This window comes from Equus quagga, chromosome 11, assembly GCF_021613505.1.
Source record: "Equus quagga isolate Etosha38 chromosome 11, UCLA_HA_Equagga_1.0, whole genome shotgun sequence".
In the NCBI taxonomy this organism is placed as follows: domain Eukaryota; kingdom Metazoa; phylum Chordata; class Mammalia; order Perissodactyla; family Equidae; genus Equus; species Equus quagga.
Window position 1 is genome coordinate 83461925 of NC_060277.1, and position 20323 is coordinate 83482247.

A 20323-nucleotide genomic window follows, 5' to 3' on the forward strand; every position below is an offset into this window, starting at 1 on the left:
TTAAAAACATAACCAGATGCACCTTGGTTGTTTATGCTCTCTGGTTGTTTTTAACTCTGGTTGTCATTCAGTCTCAAATAAACACTGGAAACACATGATCAGTAATAGTTTAATGAAGCCATAGTATTTACAGGATACTCAAATGGGTGCAATATAAAATCTGTTATAAAAAGTAGTAAAAAATTCAAGGTAGAACATATTTTAATACTGGTACAATGGCAGTAGCAGCTTTACAGATATTTATAGGATTTCTATAACATTTTTTTAAATGAACCTTTATCCCACAAGAATGATCAAATCATTTAAATTAAATTGATATAGTACATGGTGGTTTATTAATATTATAAACATTAGAAGTGCAGCATAAAACATTCTGATACAATACTCAATTGCTTTATTCTCAGTGATCATTCCCTTTATTCTTACATAATATAAATGTAGCTAGCAGGTTTAAAAGAAAAGTTTACCAGAAGAAATGTTTCTTAACTTCATTATCTATTTAATTTTCATCTATAAATGTGTTGTAAACATAAATATGGGTCTCATAAGAACAAAACAGGGTCTGCTTTCCAGTCTGGTGACTTTCCACAACCCTGTATTTAGCATCTCAAAGCTATATTTATCTGTGGAAATATAGGCATTTCTGGGAAATTGATGAAATATCTTTTTAGCCTAAACTAATCAGAGAATATTTCAAGGATATCATCTGGGTATCTACTTCCAGTCAGGCTAGAAAGTGCAGTGAAGATCTGAAACTCTTTGTTTCCTATCCATGAGGACCTTCTATCCTTATTCTTGGAACTGCAGCGGAAGTTTTCAGCATCGAAGCTAATCCTGCACCTTCAGTCACACTCGCCCTAATGAGAGTTCCCCTTCCTCTATGATACTTAGCACGCTAATGACGGGGATCCTGGCTGAAGCTATATTAGTATCCTCTGCCAAGTGGACATGTCTGGCAAACTTGGGGCTCCCTGAAATCCTGGGCAACTTTGTAGGGGACTGACTGATAGGGCTGCCTACGTAAAATATAGGATGCTGAGATAAAATTTGAATTTCAGGTAAACAATGAATACTTTTTTAGCATAAATATGTCCCATGCAATATTTGGGACCTACTTATATTAAAAAAATTATTCGTTGTTTAATGAGACATATGTATACTGAGAAGTTGTTTGTTGTTTATCTGAAATTCAAATTTGATTGGGTGTCATGTATTTATATTTACTAAATCTGGCAACTCTAGCCTGGCTGGAAAGAAAAAAATCCAATAAGGTGTGCATTATTACTATTATTGAATGAACAAGTTGTTGAGGACAAGGAATCAGGTCTCACAGAGAACCCACTATGGACCTCAGAGAATCCTTGGCAGGGCACTGTGGAAAAAACAAGTTCGTGTTGAGGTCTTCACGAAATTTATATTTAGCGTCATGAATGTGGATAGCAGATATAAAAGTAAGGAATATCTCAGACTTAAGTGAGCCAGATCTAACTACATACCTAAGATGCTAGAAATGATACATTCTAATTTTTAGGGTCACGTCGGACCTTTGGCTTCAAATCCTTTCAGAAAATAGTTGGGTTTGGATGGGGGATGGTCTAACATCCTAACTGTTTATAGCAAATAGAAATCAAATTAGAGGGTCTTTTTTATTCATTAAGTTCGTAGCACTTATGATGCATGAACTTTACAGGCCAAAATACTTTTCTTTTCAATTACCCAAGAATTCTCAAGATGAACAAGAACCAGGTTATTTTCTTAAAGTCACAACTGCACCTATAGAGTACAAGCTACAGTTATCTAGCTAAATTTGAACAACTTCTCTAACCTAAACTGGGTAATTTCAGGATAAAATCACTTTGGAGATTGCATTTTCCCATCTGTTCTCTTACTGAACACGCAAACTAGAAAATATCCAAATACCCACTTTATACCATGGTATAAATGGGCTCCATACATACTTTAATTCTTCAAATGGAATTATATTTTAGCACAATTATTTATACATACCCTACTATATTGAAAAAAGAATATTAGAGTGATTTTATCTGTACATTTTGTGGATCATCACAAGGAGTCTGGCAGAGTTGGCATCAGTTTTGTTCATCAAAGCTGCTTGTAGAAAGCGGCAGAGTTTGAGTTGGGCTTCTAGGGTGAGCCAGCTATGAAAACAAAAGTCCCAATTATAATGTGAATTATGTTCCTGTGGCCAACATAGTTCCCCTTCTTCGTCACTAACAGAAGCCAGATTTTGTGCAGGGCAGCAGTGCACCCAGATTCTAAAAACCACTTTTCTTAGCGTCCCTGATGTAATCAGAAGTTCCTGGATAATGCCTGTTTAAAGAGATAAGGGGTAGCTTAGCTAGCACATCCATTTGGCCCTTTGCCCTTCTCCTTATCTTGCCTAGAATGTGGACATGAGTCTTCCGAAGTGTAGCCATTCTATACCATGAGCATAAAAGCCATACATTAAGGATGGAAGAGCAGGGATGACATGGTGAAGCTGCTATACCAGCTGTGAACTGTTTACTTCCCAAGGGAATATGTAGGTAAGAAAAATAAGCCCCTCGTTGGTTAAGCCACTGAAGTCAGATTTCCGTTACCTGTAGCCAAATGCAAAACCTAACTAACACAGTTGCTTCAGAGTTAAAGGAAAAAGGAAGCCTAAGGGCTGGATGGGAAAGGTCATTCTATGTCTAAAAACAGTTTTTACTGGACATCCTCCTAGTGATAAGAAATTTTCACATACTGAGGTATATGGGGTAGCTATTCTGGTTTAAACCTGATTTGGCCTGACTATGGCCTGTCAAACCTATATTGTACATCTGCCTTAACCATTAAGACAAGGATGCATTAAACATTATCTCAAAGTAAAAGAATGCACTCTTTGCAAATAAGGATGCCTACTTCCTCTCCTCCGAAGCCAGTATGGGTGCTCCTTTGAAGGTAAGTTTCCTTTCCCGGAGATGAGGGTCATGTTGACCTGCTAATCTGCAACTGAATATTTCTTTGAAACTTTGATGAATATGTATCCTGAGTGGGTTTGATGTATGTTCTTTGTCCCAACAAGGTATAAAACTGTACTGAAAACCATGCTTCTCCAGAATGCTTTCTTCCTTTGTGGAGACTGACTTCCCGGGCTAGTCCTCAGCTTTGTTCAAGTAAATCTCACCTTATCTGTCTTATCTATAGATTGGTTATTGTTTATTTACATCAACACTAGTTAAGTAGATTTTGGGGAGTACAACATATGGCATAGGTCTTATCTGTGATTTCTGATGTTGTTGTGCAATATGTGCTTTATTTATTTATTATTATCTATTCTATTTTCATTTGTTTTCATATTACCCAACCTACTATAGTAGTTATGGGGTGGGGCAAGGACAAAAAGGATCCCAGAGCTAAACAAAGAAAGGAAAGGGCTTAATCCTTCAGCGAGGTGTTTGTCCTCTGCCCCTGTCCTTTACAATTTGTGGTATCACCAAGGAACATGATCTGGGGGTAGACTCCTATTGGATGCTCCAAAAGAAGGAAAGAGGAATCTGGCCATGCCTACACTGCCCAGGAGGACCAAGTTGATTGGCAATGGGAAACCAAGCTGTCCTGCAAAACGCACTGATTCTTAAGGAGAAAATGAAGTGAGCAGTGTTTGGGTGGGAGAGTGTCAACAGTGAAGTCTGTAGTGTGTCTCTGCTGCCAGAGGGAGATAGAAATAGAAGCTTCATAGCCAAAGAGACCAGCAGCTCTGTGTCCCAGCACTTAAGCAGGGGAGGCAGAAGGATGCCTGCTTCTCACAGATCTGATGATAGAGGTGATCAGGGAGATAAGGAAACAAACAGGGTTTGGAAGAAATCATGCAAGGGCCAGCTGATGTACTAGATTTTGGTGTGTGGGTTGTACATGTAGGTGACAAAGAAGAAAGCTGCCAAGACCTTTTCCTACCAACTCTGCGTGATCTGACTCCTATCTACATTTCCATCTCTATTTTTCACCACTGTCAGACTCACTTTGTATTACAGCCACAACGGACACTTTTCAGTTCCTCAGAGAGGCCATGATCTCTCCCCACCACGAGACCCTTGCACATGCTGCTCTTTTTACCTGGAACTGTTTCCTCCCTGACACCCACGGTGGGCCACCTCATACCGTGGAGGTACCCTTCCCAGTTAATACCTATTCATCCTCCAAGTCTTGCTTCATCTCTTCCTAGATCATCCAGGCTAGATCAAGTTCCTTTATGGGTTCCCACAGAACCCTGTTTCTTTCCTTCATAGCACTTACTCCAGTACAAAATTATACAAATATGTGATTATATGATTAGTTTCTATTTTCCTCTCTAGACTGAAAGCTCCAAGACAGTAGATGTGTCTGTTTTTGCTTACCTGGTACTATAGCACAATGCCTGGCACATAGGAAGTGCTTAATAAATACTTATTAAAGGAGTTAATGAAACCAGATAGTCATTGCTAAAGTGGAGATGATAATCCTAGCTGCCTCATAGAATTTTATGAAGTCTAAATATGAAAGTGCTTTGTAAAGCATAAGGTACCATTTAAAAATTATGATTATTATTCAGCAAGATGCTTTAGATTATGAGTCTAAATAAATGATTTTGAAGAAAAGGAACCACGTCTTTTTTTCTAAAGGCTTACCTCAAACTTTCTCCTCAAAGCCCGGGTCATTACTGGGGTCAGCCCAGTTCCTGTTTCCATATTTTCTTTGTTGGTAAGTGGGGTTCCACCTGGACTCCTGCAAAGGTATTAAAAATCTTAGGAGCCATATTTTATGCCAATTTTTCAAATGGATTTAGAAAGCATAAAGATAAGGAATGTGTTACCTCTCTACATCGACTTTTCTAAGTAGTTTCCGTAGATCTATCTGGCTTTTACCAGGAGTACTGATAAAATAAAGATATAAAAGTTAGAGCTCGCCAGATTTTATCATTTTTCCCAAAGCAAAGCAATCATTTCTATAGGCAACCTCCTAGAAAGCACTAATTTCTTACATTAAAAAGTAGCAGTAGATGCCAATAGGAGCATAAGGGGATATAATCATTCTAATAAGTAATACTTTTTGATTCAGTAATTACATGCATAAGAACTATCATAGGGAAAAACTCAACCATACCCACAGATGACGGACAAGCATGTTCACTGAAGAATTACAGAAATAAAAAATCATAAATAACCTAAATGTCTCAAAACAGAATTTTTTCTATGAAATTTACACATAATAAACTGCATATATTGAAGAAGTCAATATGATGCTTTAAACTAATTTATATAATACAAGGGAAAGTTCATGACACATTACATGGGAAGAGCCGTAGCTGTATGTACAATACGATTATACACAGGTATAGACACACACACACACACATCATATTTCATTAATTACAAGACATACTAGTTTTTACATTTTATTATTTCTGAAGTCAAGCTGCTTTTAAAATTCTTGATATTTCTTTTTCCCCTCAAATCTGTTATTAAATCAATGGCATCTTATAAGAAACAGCATCATGAAATGGAAATAATAGAGTATATGCTTAGAAAAAGACTAGAATGATAAACAACAATATGTTAACAGTGATTATTTCCAAAGATAGGATTATTTGCATGATTTTTGTTTTCTTCATTAAACTTTTCTATAAATTTCAATTTTTCTACATAAGCAGATATATATATGTATATAGATAACTTCTAAGGTTAGAAATAAGCAAAAACTCATTCTTTTAGGCAGCAGTAGAGCATAACATTGTGCAGTTCCTCACATGAAGACATTTGTCACTTGAGTTAACACTTTGGAGCTTGGTTTCAGGGTAACATGCTTCAGGTCAGAGACAGTAACTAGTGGATTCCGAGCCTTTGGTGATGGTACATGCTTTAATCAAAAAATGAGACACAATTAAAAACACATTTAAAAATATCATTCAAAATATAAACATGCTGAAACAGTGAACATTTCACTGCTGGGTATGTGTAAGACATATCCCCTACGCTATTCAATTTTTATTACAAAGCTTCAAAGTCTATCTATACCTCTTGGGATTAATGGTTGATAGATAAAACTGCCTATTAAATAACTTTGGGATCTACACATTTTGTTGAAGAGATTCAAAATTACATAAATAAAACATTAAATACCTCAGAATGGCTTCTATACATAAGACTAATGCTTATTTTCCAGAAAGGGATAACTAGGTTAAAAGCTGAAAGACCATGTATATAGTCAATGATATCTTACCTTCCTCTTTTCATCAAAACTCTGTGTCTTTTTTAATTTCACAGTCAGCAGATCTTTAACTGTTATCTGCATAGGTCCATCTTTTTTTAACGGTCCAACCTTAAAATGCATGGAGAGATTAGAATTCAAATTGGAACCAGGATTTCTAGTCAAATGCAAATCCAAATCTAGGGTTTAAAGACTTAGAGTTAAAAATTAACTCTCATTTACCCAAGGAGCCTATCAAATTCTTTCCACTTAGCAAGAACCATCCTGTTTTCAGTACCCATGGATGCGAAGGCTATTGAAAAGTATTTATCAAAATGTAAGGCTTTGATAGTAAATAAGAGATGGGCTAGTTCCCTGCAACTACACATTTTCCTTGGGAGTCACTATAATAAGACAGGAGTTGAAGGAGCTCCTTGAATCAAGGTGAAGTTTTGCCTGAACTACCTAAAATGAAGACTCAGTTCCCTAGAGCGAGAACGAATACTCAGGGAGGTATACATTAGGGCAAATATAACAATAGGCTATGGATTTAACTCAGCCATTTTAAACGAAATGTATCTGTAGTGAAAATTCAACAGATTTTTAAACAGGGTCATGCCTATCTAAGTGAATCACAGATCTTCTGGTCCCCCTGGCAGATAAGTAACTCTAATGGAGACTGGTTCTCCAGCCTAATGGCATTATACTTTAGGATCCACCAACTCTTTATTCTCACTTCACTCACTAAGCCATCTTCTGTTCTTAATTTGATTTCCCAGGAAGGTTTTCATTTTTGTAAAAAGATATACTGAGAAGCTGATAGGAATCTCCCACTCTACTGGATTTCATTCAGTTATCTTTAAAAAAAAAAATCACTTTCATTTCTAAATCCAGCTTTCGTGAGTTCCCAGGGGACTGAGGTTTTGTTTTTTGTCTTTGTTTTTGTTTTTATTTTTGTTTCGCTAAGGAAGATTGGCCTTGAGCTAACATCTCTTGCTAATCTTCTGTTTGCTTGAGGAAGATTTGCTCTGAGCTAACATCTGTGCCAGTCTTCCTCTATTTTGTATATATGTTGCTGCCACAACAAGGCCACCGTAAAGTGGTATAGGTCCATGCTGAGAACTGAACCCAGGCCACTGAAGCGGAGTGCGTGGAACTTAACCCTTAGGTGACAGGGCCAGATCCAGGACCGAATTTTTAAAAACACAATTAAGATATGGAATCAGAGCAAAATGCCAAAGCCCTTAGCCCAGACTTAAAAGGCCACTTGAGTTTACTCTTCCAATACACACCTCTACTAGATTGTTTTTTACCTGAAGTTCTTTAGTGAGATTGGATTTTCTGAGCAGCAAAGGCGCTATCGGCGGTGGAGGCAGAGGCAGAGGAGGCGGTGGAGGGGGTGGAGGCGGAGGTGGAGGAGGAAGATGAATGACTGGCTGTGGCAGTGTGGGAGGAAATTCAGCTCCAGATTCTCCAGGGGTGTTTAGAGCACACACAGGCACATCTGTAAGTTTACCACTCATGTGACATGTTTGACCGCAGCTTGGACAGAAAGAATTTTCTGAGACCGTCTGGAAGTAGACATTACATTTGGCAAATAAACAACAGATTAATTTGGTTCTTGTGGCCGAGAGTCAACAAATACAGCATATTGAATGCTTTCTCAGTATACCATGTGCTTCAAAAGATTTTCTCATTTATCACAAGCAAATTCATTCATTCATCCACTCATTCATTCATCTATCTGTTTTTTGTGTGCTATATGTCAGGCACTGTGGGTACAATGTGAGCTCTGTCTGTCACCTCATGGAGCTGACAGTCTCGTGAGGAAGACAGACATTAAACATACACAAACACATTCAAAATAAAACAATACTTCAACAAGAGCAATGCAGTGTGCTGTGAGCATGAATAGCTGGAGGCCCAGGGAGTGATATTTAGCCATGATCTCAAGGTTGAATTTAGGCTTACCAGGTGAAGGAGGGACATAAAGACAGGGGGAACAGAGTCCCTGGTAGAGGAAAAAAACTTAATGCAGCCAAGAATATAGTGTATTCAAGGAACTGGTAAAAAGGCCAAGGGGCTGGAACATGGCTGTTAGGGGCTGAATTGTGTCCCTCCTCCAAATTCCTGTGTTGAAGCCCTAACCCCCAGTACCTCAGAATGTGACTGTATTTGGAGATAGGGCTTTTTTTCTAAAAAAAAGATTTTATTTGTTCCTTTTTCTCCCCATAGACCCACCGGCAGATAGTTGTATATTTTTAGTTGTGGGTCCTTCTGGTTGTGCTATGTGGGATGCTGCCTCAGCATGGCCTGATGAGCGGTGCCATGTCCGCGCCCAGGATCCGAACCGCAAAACCCTCAGCCACCGAAGCAGAGCACACGAACTTAACCACTTGGCCACGGGGCCGGCCCCAATAGGGCCTTTAAAGAGGTGATTAAGTTAAAAGGAGGCCGTACGGTGGGCTCTAACCCAATCTGACTGGTGTCCTTATAAAAAGAGGAAATTTGAACACACAGGGGAGACACCAGGCACACGCACAGAGAAAAGACCATTTGAGGACACAGTAAGAAGGCAAGCCAAGGAGAAAGACCTTAGATGAAACCAACCCTACCAACACCTTGAGCCCAGACTTCTGGCCCCCAAAACTGTAAGAAATTGAACTTCTGTTGTATAAGCTATGCAGCCTGTGCTACTTTGCTACGCCAGCCCCAGAAAACGAATACAATGACTCTGTGAAGTAAGAGGGTCTATTAGTGTCCTATGGCTGCTATAACAAATTATCACAAAAACTGGATGGCTTAAAACAGTCAAAATTCATTCTCCGAGTGTTGGAGATTAGCAGTTCAAAATCAAGGTGTCCGTAGGGCCACACCCCCTCCCAAGGCTCCAGGGAAGAATCTGTTCCTTGCCTCTTCCAGCTTCTGGTATCTACTGGCATTCCTTGGTTCGAGGCCACATCACTCTAGTGTCTGCCTCTGTGGTTACACTGCTGATGGAAGAGCTGAGAAGCATACAAGGGACGGTGAGGCAGACCAGAGATTAGCAAGGCCAGAAAGCCATGAATACCCTGAGGCTGGAGGGTCAAAGGGAAGAGCAGTGTAACCAGATCTCTGGAACTGGGTTAACCCAGAGAATCAGGAAACACAGACTCACTTAGGGGGAGCTGAAGTCAGGGAGACAACAACAACCATCACTGGAGAAATCGCCCAACACAGAGAATGAAGAGGAAAAACACCCCATCTTCTCCCTCCCTCTAGTCTCTCATCAGTGTCTTCCATTAGCCAGGCACAACCAGAAGCCAGGTGACATGGAGCTCGGGAAATGTAGCCTGCAGGGGTCAGCCCTCCTGCAATACAGAGCAGAGCCTCTGAAGTTTAAGGAATAGATCCGAGAGCAAACAGACCCAGGACTAGCACTCGCCTGTGGCCATTCCTCCTTCTGGTAAAAGCACACTGGGATTCCTATGGGGGACAATCCCTTCCCTCCTTACCTAATTCCAGATTTGTTTTTTATTTGACAATACCAACCTTCAATGCTTCTTGGAGCTTGCATAATTCGCTTTCCAAAGTGCGAAACCGTTGTTTTAGATTGTGAATTTCCCGGTGGCAGAAATGGGATGGAAAGATGGTATCTTTCAATACTTCTAAACTCTGAAATCAAAAATAAACAAGCCAGAGAGGAAGATGGACATGGATGTTAGCCCAGGGCCAATCTTCCTCAGCAAAAAGAAGAGGATTGGCAGCGGATGTTAGCTCAAGGCTAATATTCCTCAAAGAAAAAAATAGTAATAATAAAATAAACAAGCCAGAATCTGAAGAGCAATATGATAAGGACAAGAAAAAAAGACCAAAAAATGGCTTGATGTATGTTTTGCAGAAGCAAAGGCAGACATGACCCCATAATTTCACCTTCTCTGAGCTTAGCCTGCATGTTGTACTGACCCGGCATACACAAACGTGAACTCACATACTAAGCATGTAGAAAAACTGTATTGCTGAAAACAGGTATATTCAACCCATACCTGGCTCATGCAGTTCTGGCACCAGTTGTATATAGACCACACTCTATTTGTCCAAAGTTTTACTGCATCTTTGATATTGGGACATTTGAAGTTCCAGGATGCTCTTAGCCAGCTTTTGCTAAGGGGTGTATCTGTTGAAGGAATAACTACTCTGTAGGAAAAACAAAACCAAACAAAGCAAAAACTCCTGAGTTGGAATAACAGCCTCTAATTAAATAACAAGCTAGTTTTATAGTATGACTCAGGAGCAGAGACTACCTAATTCTTCATTCAATTCTAGAATTCGGAGATTCACTTATACAACAAATACTTGTTGAGTAAATAGTGAAAAATAAAATAAAATAAATAGTAAATAAATAGGCATCAGGGATTCAGTAATGGAGAAAACAGATAAAAACCCTGCCCTCATGGAATTTATAGTCTCAAGGAAGAAAGGTAAAAATAAGTAAATAAATAACATATATGGGTTGTTAAATAGTGAGTAAATGCTAAGGAGAAAAAGCAAGAGGGGGGAATGTGAAATGTTGGGTGGAGGTGAAATTTTAGATAGGGCAGGCAGGGAAAGTCTCACTGAGGTGACTTTTGCGAAAAAACTTACAGGAAGTAAAGAAGCTAGCAATGCAGACATCTGGGGGAAGAGCAGTTCAGGCAAGGGCAACAGTAATTACAAAGGCTCTGAGGTGGAAGCTTGTCTGAGGTGTCTGAGGGCTAGCAAGGAGGCCAGCGTGTCTAGGGGGAGAGACTGAAGCATGGGGGATCAGGAGATAAGGTCAGAGTTAGACCAGAGAGGCCTTGTGGGACACACAAAGGAGTTTTAAGCAGAGGAGCAATGACATCATTTTAACAGGCTCCCTCTAGGGGCTGCACTGAAATATACTGCAGGGGGGCAAGGGCAGAACTGGAAGGCCAGTTAGAGGGCTTTTTCAATATTCAGGAGAGAGAGGAGTCAAGGGCGATATCATGATTGCTGCTTTTTGAGGGTCTGTTTTAAAAATTTTTCCAGAAAGAGAGCTATAACAAGATGTATAAAGTATGTTATCCTGGAAACTAGTACCCTAGGGTTCCTAGAACTGAGTCTCTTTCTATAACGCATTTAAGCTCTGAGTCCCAGAGAATAAGTGACCAAACTTTACCAAAACTAAGATTTAAATTCCAGTCCTATATCTTTCTTTCATCACTTAGTTGCTAGATTTATGCAATTAAATTGACTAGGAAAGGAGAAAATAGTTACTCTATACCTCCAACACAATTCCTTGAGATTCTTACTTTATTTGGATTCTTAAACTACGGTTGCCACATAAAATTCAGGATGGTCAGATAAAATTTAATTTCAGATAAAGGATGAATAATTTTTTAGTGTAAGTATATTGCAAATGTTGCATGGGATAATACTAAAACATATTCATTGTTTATCTGATATTCAAATTTAACTGGGCATTCTGTATTTTTATCTGCTAAATCTTGTCACTCTATCCTAAACTGATCCGATTTTTAAGAATTTCTCTGTTCCACCTTATGACTTACCTTTCTGGTGAGGGTGGTGGAGGGGGAGGTGTAATTAGCTTGGACTGAGAATGACAGGCTTCTTTTTTTTTGAATAATCTTTTTGCTTTGGCTTTTAGCTTTCTTCTTCGTTGCTTGAACTTGGGCATGATTTCTACAGAGAAATTTTTTTTTACATTTTTTATTGAAGAATAATATATACATATAGAAAATGCACAAATCTTAAGTGTATAGTTCAATGAATTATCACAAAGTGAACACACCCTTGTAACTGCCACCTTGGTTAGGAAATAAGTCACTACGAGCATTCCAGAAGTTCTCTGAAAGGGAGAAAAGTTTAAACCCAGATTTAAACTATCTCTAGAGAGACTTTGGCTTTGGCATTACATTAATCTCTAATTTTGCTTTGCTTGTCTTGTTTTTTTCGTTAAGTGAATTTCCCTTTCTATGTAACAGAGAAAATGGATATAAGTGGGTTATAGTCAGTTATATTTGCCAGTAACATTTACCGTAACATCCACTGCAATAGGTAGAGCTGGTAATGGACTATTAACCATTCTACAATGTCCATTTACTTTTAGGCATCTTCACATACATTTCTCAGTGACTCCTCACTATCCTGCAAGATATTATCCCGGAGGAAGAGAATTTTCACCCTCATTTTTATGCAAAAATAAACTGAGGCTTAGAAAGACTAGATGATTTGTCCAATGTAGTGAAATAAAGTATTAAGTCCTGATCTGTAAGTCTCCAAAGACCACGTTCTTTCTAACACACTGCGGTGCAATAGATTAAATAGGTGACACAATGTAATAACAATTACCCCAAATCTAAGACATGGGTGTTTCAAAACATTTATTTTAAAGCATTTTTAAACACTATCTGGTGTGTTTAGATTTTAATCCATATCCTTTTCTGAAGAAAATTAAGTGAGAGCCAGTTTGATGTGAAGAAGTGCTTTGCTAGTTTTAGCTGTTGCTACCTGAGGAAGAAAGAGGTCTACACAAGTAGGAGAAATAAAAATGGTCTCAAGGGCTAGGCCTCCTTCCGTTCAAACTTACATTTGAATATGAACAATTGGCCTTTAAAATACACATTCATTCCACTCTTGTTCACCCAGTAACCTCCCAGCACTTGGTATGCAGCTCTAGGCTTGCTCAGCGATCAGATTCCACTGGCTGAAGAACCTCCCCCACCCCGCTGTAGGTTGTAAAAACTCAGAAGCAGCTTAGTTCCAAGAGCGTCGGACTTGCAGAGGGCACCCCTAATGGCAATGGGGGACAGTGCATATATCATTACCCCTTCTAGGAGTAAAAGGTTCTTGACGACATCTTATTGAACTAATTGCCAGGTCTCAAATTAACAGAGCGTTTTCCTTAATTGTTCTTAGAGGCTTGGGAGACACATCAAAAAACAGTTGACTTCAATTTTATTATATCACTTTTTCTTTCTGCTGAAACAGAGAAGGAAGGCCATTCTTGGGATTATTAAACACAACGGATGTTTAAAGGATTGATTGATTTTTTTAAAAAACTTAACACAGGACAAAAAATACTCTGAATGGAGATAAGTAGGAAAGCCTCAGAGGAAGCAGCAATCCTGTGGTTGCCTGAACTTTCTATGGAGAAAGGTCACTAGAAACCTCTACCGAAGGCCCCGAGTTCACTGGTTGGGATTCCTCGAATCTGAGACTTCCATGGTAACCTCCCCTTCCTTGTCATCCATCTGCCCCTTTGCAGCCCTGGAGGCTTCTGTTCCCTCTCTCCTCTTGATATGTTTTGTTAGAGATCAAACTGACCCAGAGAACCAGCCTCCTGCCTCTTTTTCCTATAGCCACCAATCTCTAAGTTATGAAAATAGACTTTAGAAAGGAGCTGGACATTCTGGTTAAACTTGGTGGATTGACTCTGTATTTTTTTTTTTTTGCTGACGAAGATTGGCCCTGAGCTAACATCTGGGCCAATCTTCCTCTATTTTGTATGTGGGATGCTGTCACAGCATGATTTGATGAGCACTGTGTAGGTCTGTGCCCGGGATCCAAACCACAAACCCCAGGTGCCAAAGTGGAGCACGTGAACTTAACCACTGTGCCACCACGCCTGTCCCCTGACCCTGTACCTTTATCTCCACTCCAGTGGTGTGCTGGGGTTGACATCAAGTGTTACATTTTCAAGAAGTCTGTGAGTCAGTTGTTAAACATGCCCACCATTAAAATTAAATTATATAAACTTACCATTAGATAATTTATATTTTAAAAGGTAACAAATATGCAAAACTCATCACTTCCTAATGATCTTACTATCATCTATGCTCTTGAGGTTGTTTACCTTATTGTATCTATATAGTGAAAATGCTATAGAATGATGTATTATTGTTCATTTCTTCCCAGCTCCACATTCAGTGACTTCACATTGGAAACTTGAAATTGGCCATGATGGGAGTATTTACACCATGGATATTATAAAACACTACAGATTAGGGCTTGATTTATTATTCTGTTGATTGTTAAGAAAGTGATGAAGAAAATGTTAATGCATATTAAAATAAAAAGTTTATCTTGTGTGTAGTCATTTACATTGTCAATAGCACAAAAAATTGAGGAATATTATTCCAGTATTTGGAAACTATTTTCTGATTCATCAAAGAAGTTGCATACATACTGAAGTGAAGTTCCAACATAAGTCTTTGTGTTTCACCTTTGTCTTACTCTATAAACGAAAATATCAACCAACATTCATGTCAGGACTATACTTGTTCTTAAATTACAACCATAGGTTGGTTATAGATATAAGAAATGTGTAAAAATCAACAATAGTATTCTATGAGAATCAGTTGGTCATATGAAATTTACAGGGAAGAGCATTGGATATTTTATTATTATTTATAATAATTATTATATTATTACTTTATATCAGAAAATTTTTAATAAAGTTATGTATATATATTTATTAAACATTTATCAGCACACTGGTGCTCCACTCCCTTCTGAAACATGAAAAAGCAGTAAAGGAATAAAAAAGGCATAAACTCTTAAGACAAAGGATGGGAACAGAGACCACAGTAGATGATAGATGTCAACAAAATTATGGAAAATGGTGAGCAGATGGATGAATGGTAATTGACTTGGCAGAGCAGAGGAAAGCTGAGGCTTGACTGCATGTTGTAGAGAAGACAACAGGAAGCAAGACGATTCTTAAAACTCTCAGAAGATTTGGGACTGGAAGTCATCTGATACCTTTGAAGGTTTGGGGTAGGGCTAAAATAGGACTAATTAAAAGTCTTTATAAAGATCAGATAGGCCTCTGGAGTCTGTCCTCCCATTCTTGCAGCCAGACACAATCCAATAAAGATGGGCACATTTATTCTCTGCAGAAGTTTAGCCATAGAGGTGCTGAATTCTGGGCCACTCGGCATAGCAGAGTCATGTGTGTGTCACCATACAGAAGATAAGGGATGATAGTGAACTGAAAACTGAGTCTTTCAATCCCTTCCTCAGCTCAGTTCCTAGAACACAGGTCATCAGGTGTACTTCTCTGCCTCAAACCCCAACATCCCTCATTCCCACTGCAGGAGACTAGATTTTTCTCCAGGGAAATTGGCTGGCCCAAGAAAAAAGGCCTACAGATATTGACTTTTGGGGTTCCCCCCGAAATGGCCAAGTCCTTGATCAATTACCCATTGTGGTGCCCACAGATCGACAATATCAACCTTTCCTACTTCGAGTTTCCAATCATATTTTTTGTGCTACCTTTGACACATAAGAGCCAAGGATCATGAGTCATTTTAGGAAGGTCTCTAACATGAAAAACAGAGACCAAAATAAACAGAAAAAAAACCAAAAAAGCTATTTCCATTTCAAAGGAAATGGAAAGAATGTAAGAAACAGAAGAAAACTTCAAAAACAGAGAGAAATATCTTCAGAAAATAAGATATTGCATTCATGAAACAAGAAGGATGACAAAATGCTTTTAGAAGTTAAAAATAGCATGAATTTGGGGCGGCCAGTGGCGCAGCGGTTAAGTTCGCACATTCTGCTTCGGCGGCCTGGGGTTTGCCAGGTGGGATTCTGGACATGGCACCACTTGGCACGCCATGCTGTGGTAGGCGTCCCACATATAAAGTAGAGGAAGATGGGCACAGATGTTAGCTCAGGGACAGTTTTCCTTAAGAAAAAGAGGAGTATTGGCAGCAGTTAGCTCAGGGCTACTCTTCCTCAAAAAAAAAAAAAAAAAAGCATGAATTTTAAAAATGTAATAGAGCAGTTGGAAGATAAAAATTTTAGGAGAGAGCAGAGAAAATGGAGAGAATTTTATCCAATAAACAATACAAAAATATCCCCCAGAACTGAAGGACTTGAATTTCCAGATTGAAATGGTCCACTCAGTATGATGAATAAAAGAAGATCCACATGGAAGCATGGCAACATTTTGTTTAGTGCCGTCCCGTGGATTCTGACTCTTAGGGACCCTGTGTACAGCAGGGAGGAACCCCGTCTGGTCTTTTTGCGCCATCCTCTCACGAAGCTGTGTCAGCCAATGCTCTGCTGCTATACACACTATTTTAATAACCAATTTTTTCAGAAGTGGGTGGCCAGGTCCTTCTACCTAGTCTGTTGTAGACTGGAAGCTCTGCTAAAATCTGTCCACCTGAAACACAACTTTAAGGATCACAGCAACACGCAGACAACAAGGTATGATGACAGGTGCGTGGTGTGGTTCCCTAACCAGGAAACAGACCTGGGCGCAACTCTTAATCACTAGCCCACCAGGGCTGGCTTGGTATGTACTATTAGCTGGAAAATTAGAGTACTACCATTCTAAAACTGAGCCATCTTTTTCTAGCCCTTTCCTCGTGGTTGTTCCAGCGCCCACGCATTCAAATTTCTAAAGAGTCTTACAGAAGCTGATGTATGTCATTTTGGAGATCATTTTTCAATGAAAAAAAAAATCTAGGAACTAAATCCTATTTTTTTCCTGTGTCTCTGTCTGTGTTCTATGTGTGTGTTTCCTGGGCTCTGGGTCACTGTTACTCTAATAGCCTTCTAATTAAATACAGAAATTAGCACATGCAGAGAATTAAGAGACTATGTCAAATCTGTCTGGGTAGAAAGGCACAGTCTGAGATAATTCCTAGATTAACATTCCATTCAAAAATAATCACACCCTTCCCAAAATGAAAGATAATGAATTCCCATCTCAGGACAGAGGACTCAGCAAGCTAAGGTTTTCTTTTCTTATCATTGCTTTACTAAAAGCATTAGACACTCTGCAGAGGATAACTGTCCAATTGGAAGAGCATATGGCAGTCTCCCTATAGGTTAAAACACATAGACCTGTCCCCTTCCCAGCAGAGTAATGAGACATAGAAACTCTTTTTGCTGGATTAGGTGGGATTCCAATTGCTAACACTACCTAGAAGCTCATTCTTTCATGATTACTCAAAGCTTTTTTCCTATTTTTTATTGAAAAGTACTCTTCCTTCCATTTTGCCTGCCTTGTTTTGAAAAGAATTTAAGGCCGATTAAAAAAAACCTGTAACACAAGATGATTAAAAAAAGGTAAGTAAGGAAATTAGGATACTCCATTATAAAACAGAATATACAAAATATATATATATTACACTTATATACATACATTCATGTACAGGAATCAGAAATACTTCTCTGATTAATTCTTCCTGTCTCTTCTCCTTACCATCTCTACCCCTTCTATCCTCTAACTTCACTGGCCTTTACCACCTTTCCCCTGGGCTTCCTTGTTTCTGTCTTTGGCTACAGTGTATTTGCCCCTACTCTTTTTATTTTGAAAAATTTATGTATTATATTTATGCACATATTATTATTTATGTATTATATTAATTTGTATGTCTATATTATATATAAATATTACATAAATATATTACAATATATATTATATACACACCCCATACAAAAAGATACTTGGTGAATCTAGGTGAATGATATATGAGTGTTAATTATACTATTCTTGTAAATTTCCTCAAAGTTTGAAATTTTTCAAAATAAAATATATATAAGTGTATATAAATACATAAAATTTATATATACACAAAAAAGTTTTTAGTTTTCGGCTGAGCAGTGTTAGTTGCAGACATCATGATACTTCATACCTAGATACTTTAGCTTGAGTTTCCTAACATGGACATGGACATTCTCCTACAAAACCATAAGCACAGTCAAGAAATTTAACGTCGATATTATCTAATAAACACTCCATATTCAAATTACCCCAGTCATCTCAATAATAACCTTTACAGCTGCTAACTTTCCCTTTCCACATTGCATTTAACTGTAGTGTCTCTTCAGTTTCCTTTTATTTTTTATATAAGTATTTGCCTTTCTTCATATTCATATCTTTGAAGTGTCCAGACCAGTTGTTTTGGAAAATGTTCCTCAGTTTGGGTTTGTCTGAGTGTTCCTCCAATGATCCTCCTGCCTTCAGTCTTTCCTCTTGCCAGTTCATTTTCTACACTTTTACCAGAGTTAGTTTTTTAAAATGCAAATGTGATCCTGATATTGCTTAAAAGTAGTGGAAGGTTCCTTATCACCCACTGGACAAACCAAATTCCTTAGCACACCTTTCAAAGCTTCTCACAATTTAGCTCTAATGGCTCTTTGCAGCCTCATTTCTTTTAGTGATTAGCAGTTTGTACTTCACGTATACCAAACAGCAAATACTTTCTATAGTGTTATCAGTCTTTCCCCCTGCTTGGGGTATCCTCCTTCAGGCCAACTTATATAGCCTTCAAGATTCTGTTACTTTTTCTCACAGATATTTGCTCAGTGCGTATAATCCACCAGGCAATATGATAGGTGCTGGGATACAATTCTGAACAAGACCAATATGGTTTCTGTCCTTATGGGATGTACACTGGCTGAAATGCCGTCTCTTTCGTGCTTCTATAACATTTTATATGCACCCTTATTATCACATTTATTATATTGCATTGTAATTTTTGTTTGTATGTTTGTCACTCTGCTGGACTGTGAGCTTTTCAAGGCAAGAATAAACTTTATTCATTTTTGTTTCCCCAGGACTCAGAGTATAGCAGGCACTAATTAATGTTTCATTCAATAAATGAAAGAAAAAATCATTCTTGCAAAGTGTTAGCTAGCAAATGTTCTCTTTTAGTTAAGGAATATGCTTTAATACAATTAAATACTGGAAAATCTCTTGGTAAGGGAGGTTTTTAGTTCTTCAGATCATATCACACCTTCATATGGTTGAAGGATGTGTCCAAAACTATTTCTAGTAGGAAGATGCAATAAATAATAGCATAAGAATTACAGTCTTCTGTAGAAGTTGGCGCTGCTGCTTCCGTTAAAACTCCACCCTGTGATATGAAAAGTGCTTTTGGTCAGAGGGCACTTCCAAAGCTGTCACAGCAACAGAAATGACAATTGCATTTCATTATCATCTTCCCCAAACACATTTTTATGAAGATTTCTTACACTCTCCCATAAACAGCTTTCAGTCTATTAATCAATTTCCATTACCAGTTCAACTGATTCCTCTTGAACATCCATAGGGTTATTTCTGGTAGTACTTGCTTACATTTAATTTTACGTTTAATGCTGTTCAGCATTGCTATTTTGTTCCTGTTTTGTTTCTCTAAAGAGATTTCAGCTCCCTAAAGCCCAGTCCAGCACAGTATTAGGCACATAGTAGACTTTTAAAATTGACACTCTCACAGAACGTCGGACGATATTAAGACTATATCAGGGGACACAGTAATATTCCCTGTCAACAAATGGACGTTCTCAGACTTTAATGTGCATAGGAATCACTGAGGGAATCTTGTTAAAATGCATCTTCTGATTCAGTGGATTTGGATGGAGTCCGATAATTTGCATTTTTAACAAGCGCCCAAGTGATGCAGAAGTGAGTAGCAAAGATATAAAGAACTGTGAAAAATAAGGCGGCTGTTCTGGTCCAAAACATTTTGCAGAGCGTCAATTAAATAGAAGTATAGTTAGGGTGGAGCCAGGCCGAGCACTTCTTACCCAGCTTCAAACCTCTTCTTCCCCTCCCTTGATCTCCCCTCCGAGTGCAGATAAAGTCCTCACCTCCGTAAACCGTAAGAACGCCAGCAGCAACAGGCCCAGCTACGGAAGACACGAACTCAGGTAACTCAGGAAGGTCTCCCAGCGCTTACTAGCCAAAGAGCCCGGGGATTAGATGGAGTACCGGCAGTGACTTCTCCCTCGCCATTAAGTAAAATTCAAAATTAAAACCTTATCGTGGAGGGACCAATCGTGGCCACGGTCTCGCCACGATTCGCTCTCGCGGTAGTGCAGGGGCACAGCCTGGCTTGTGATTGGTTGAGAGAGCACCACGCTCCGGCCAATCAGAGCTGAGGCGCTTCCTGTATGAATAACGAGACGGCGGGAGTGACGGGGAGGGGAGCAGGGGAGGAAAGAAGGTGTGTCACGTCCCCTCTGCTGTTTGTGGAAGCTTTTGTGTAACTGGTTGGCTCTTTTTCAGACTGCGCCAATCGCAACCTCTTCTCTGCTGAGCCCTAACTATGAAATTGAAAGTAGAGATGAGGGTGCAGCCAATGGCAAAAAAAAA

At 38.8% G+C, this 20323-nt stretch overlaps 1 protein-coding gene across 1 annotated transcript; it reads right to left on the bottom strand.

The window, feature by feature from the left end:
• Nucleotides 1–202: 202 nt before the first annotated feature.
• Nucleotides 203–19949, bottom strand: PRR11 (proline rich 11). Its single transcript, XM_046676200.1, has 10 exons — nt 19819–19949; nt 11757–11889; nt 10233–10383; nt 9739–9861; nt 7521–7778; nt 6241–6339; nt 5768–5877; nt 4835–4894; nt 4650–4746; nt 203–2159 (listed from the first exon to the last, which is right to left on the bottom strand). Exons 2-10 carry the CDS (start codon nt 11882–11884, stop codon nt 2091–2093), a joined length of 1095 nt encoding a protein of 364 aa, XP_046532156.1. The 5' UTR covers nt 11885–11889; nt 19819–19949; the 3' UTR covers nt 203–2090.
• Nucleotides 19950–20323: the final 374 nt, after the last annotated feature.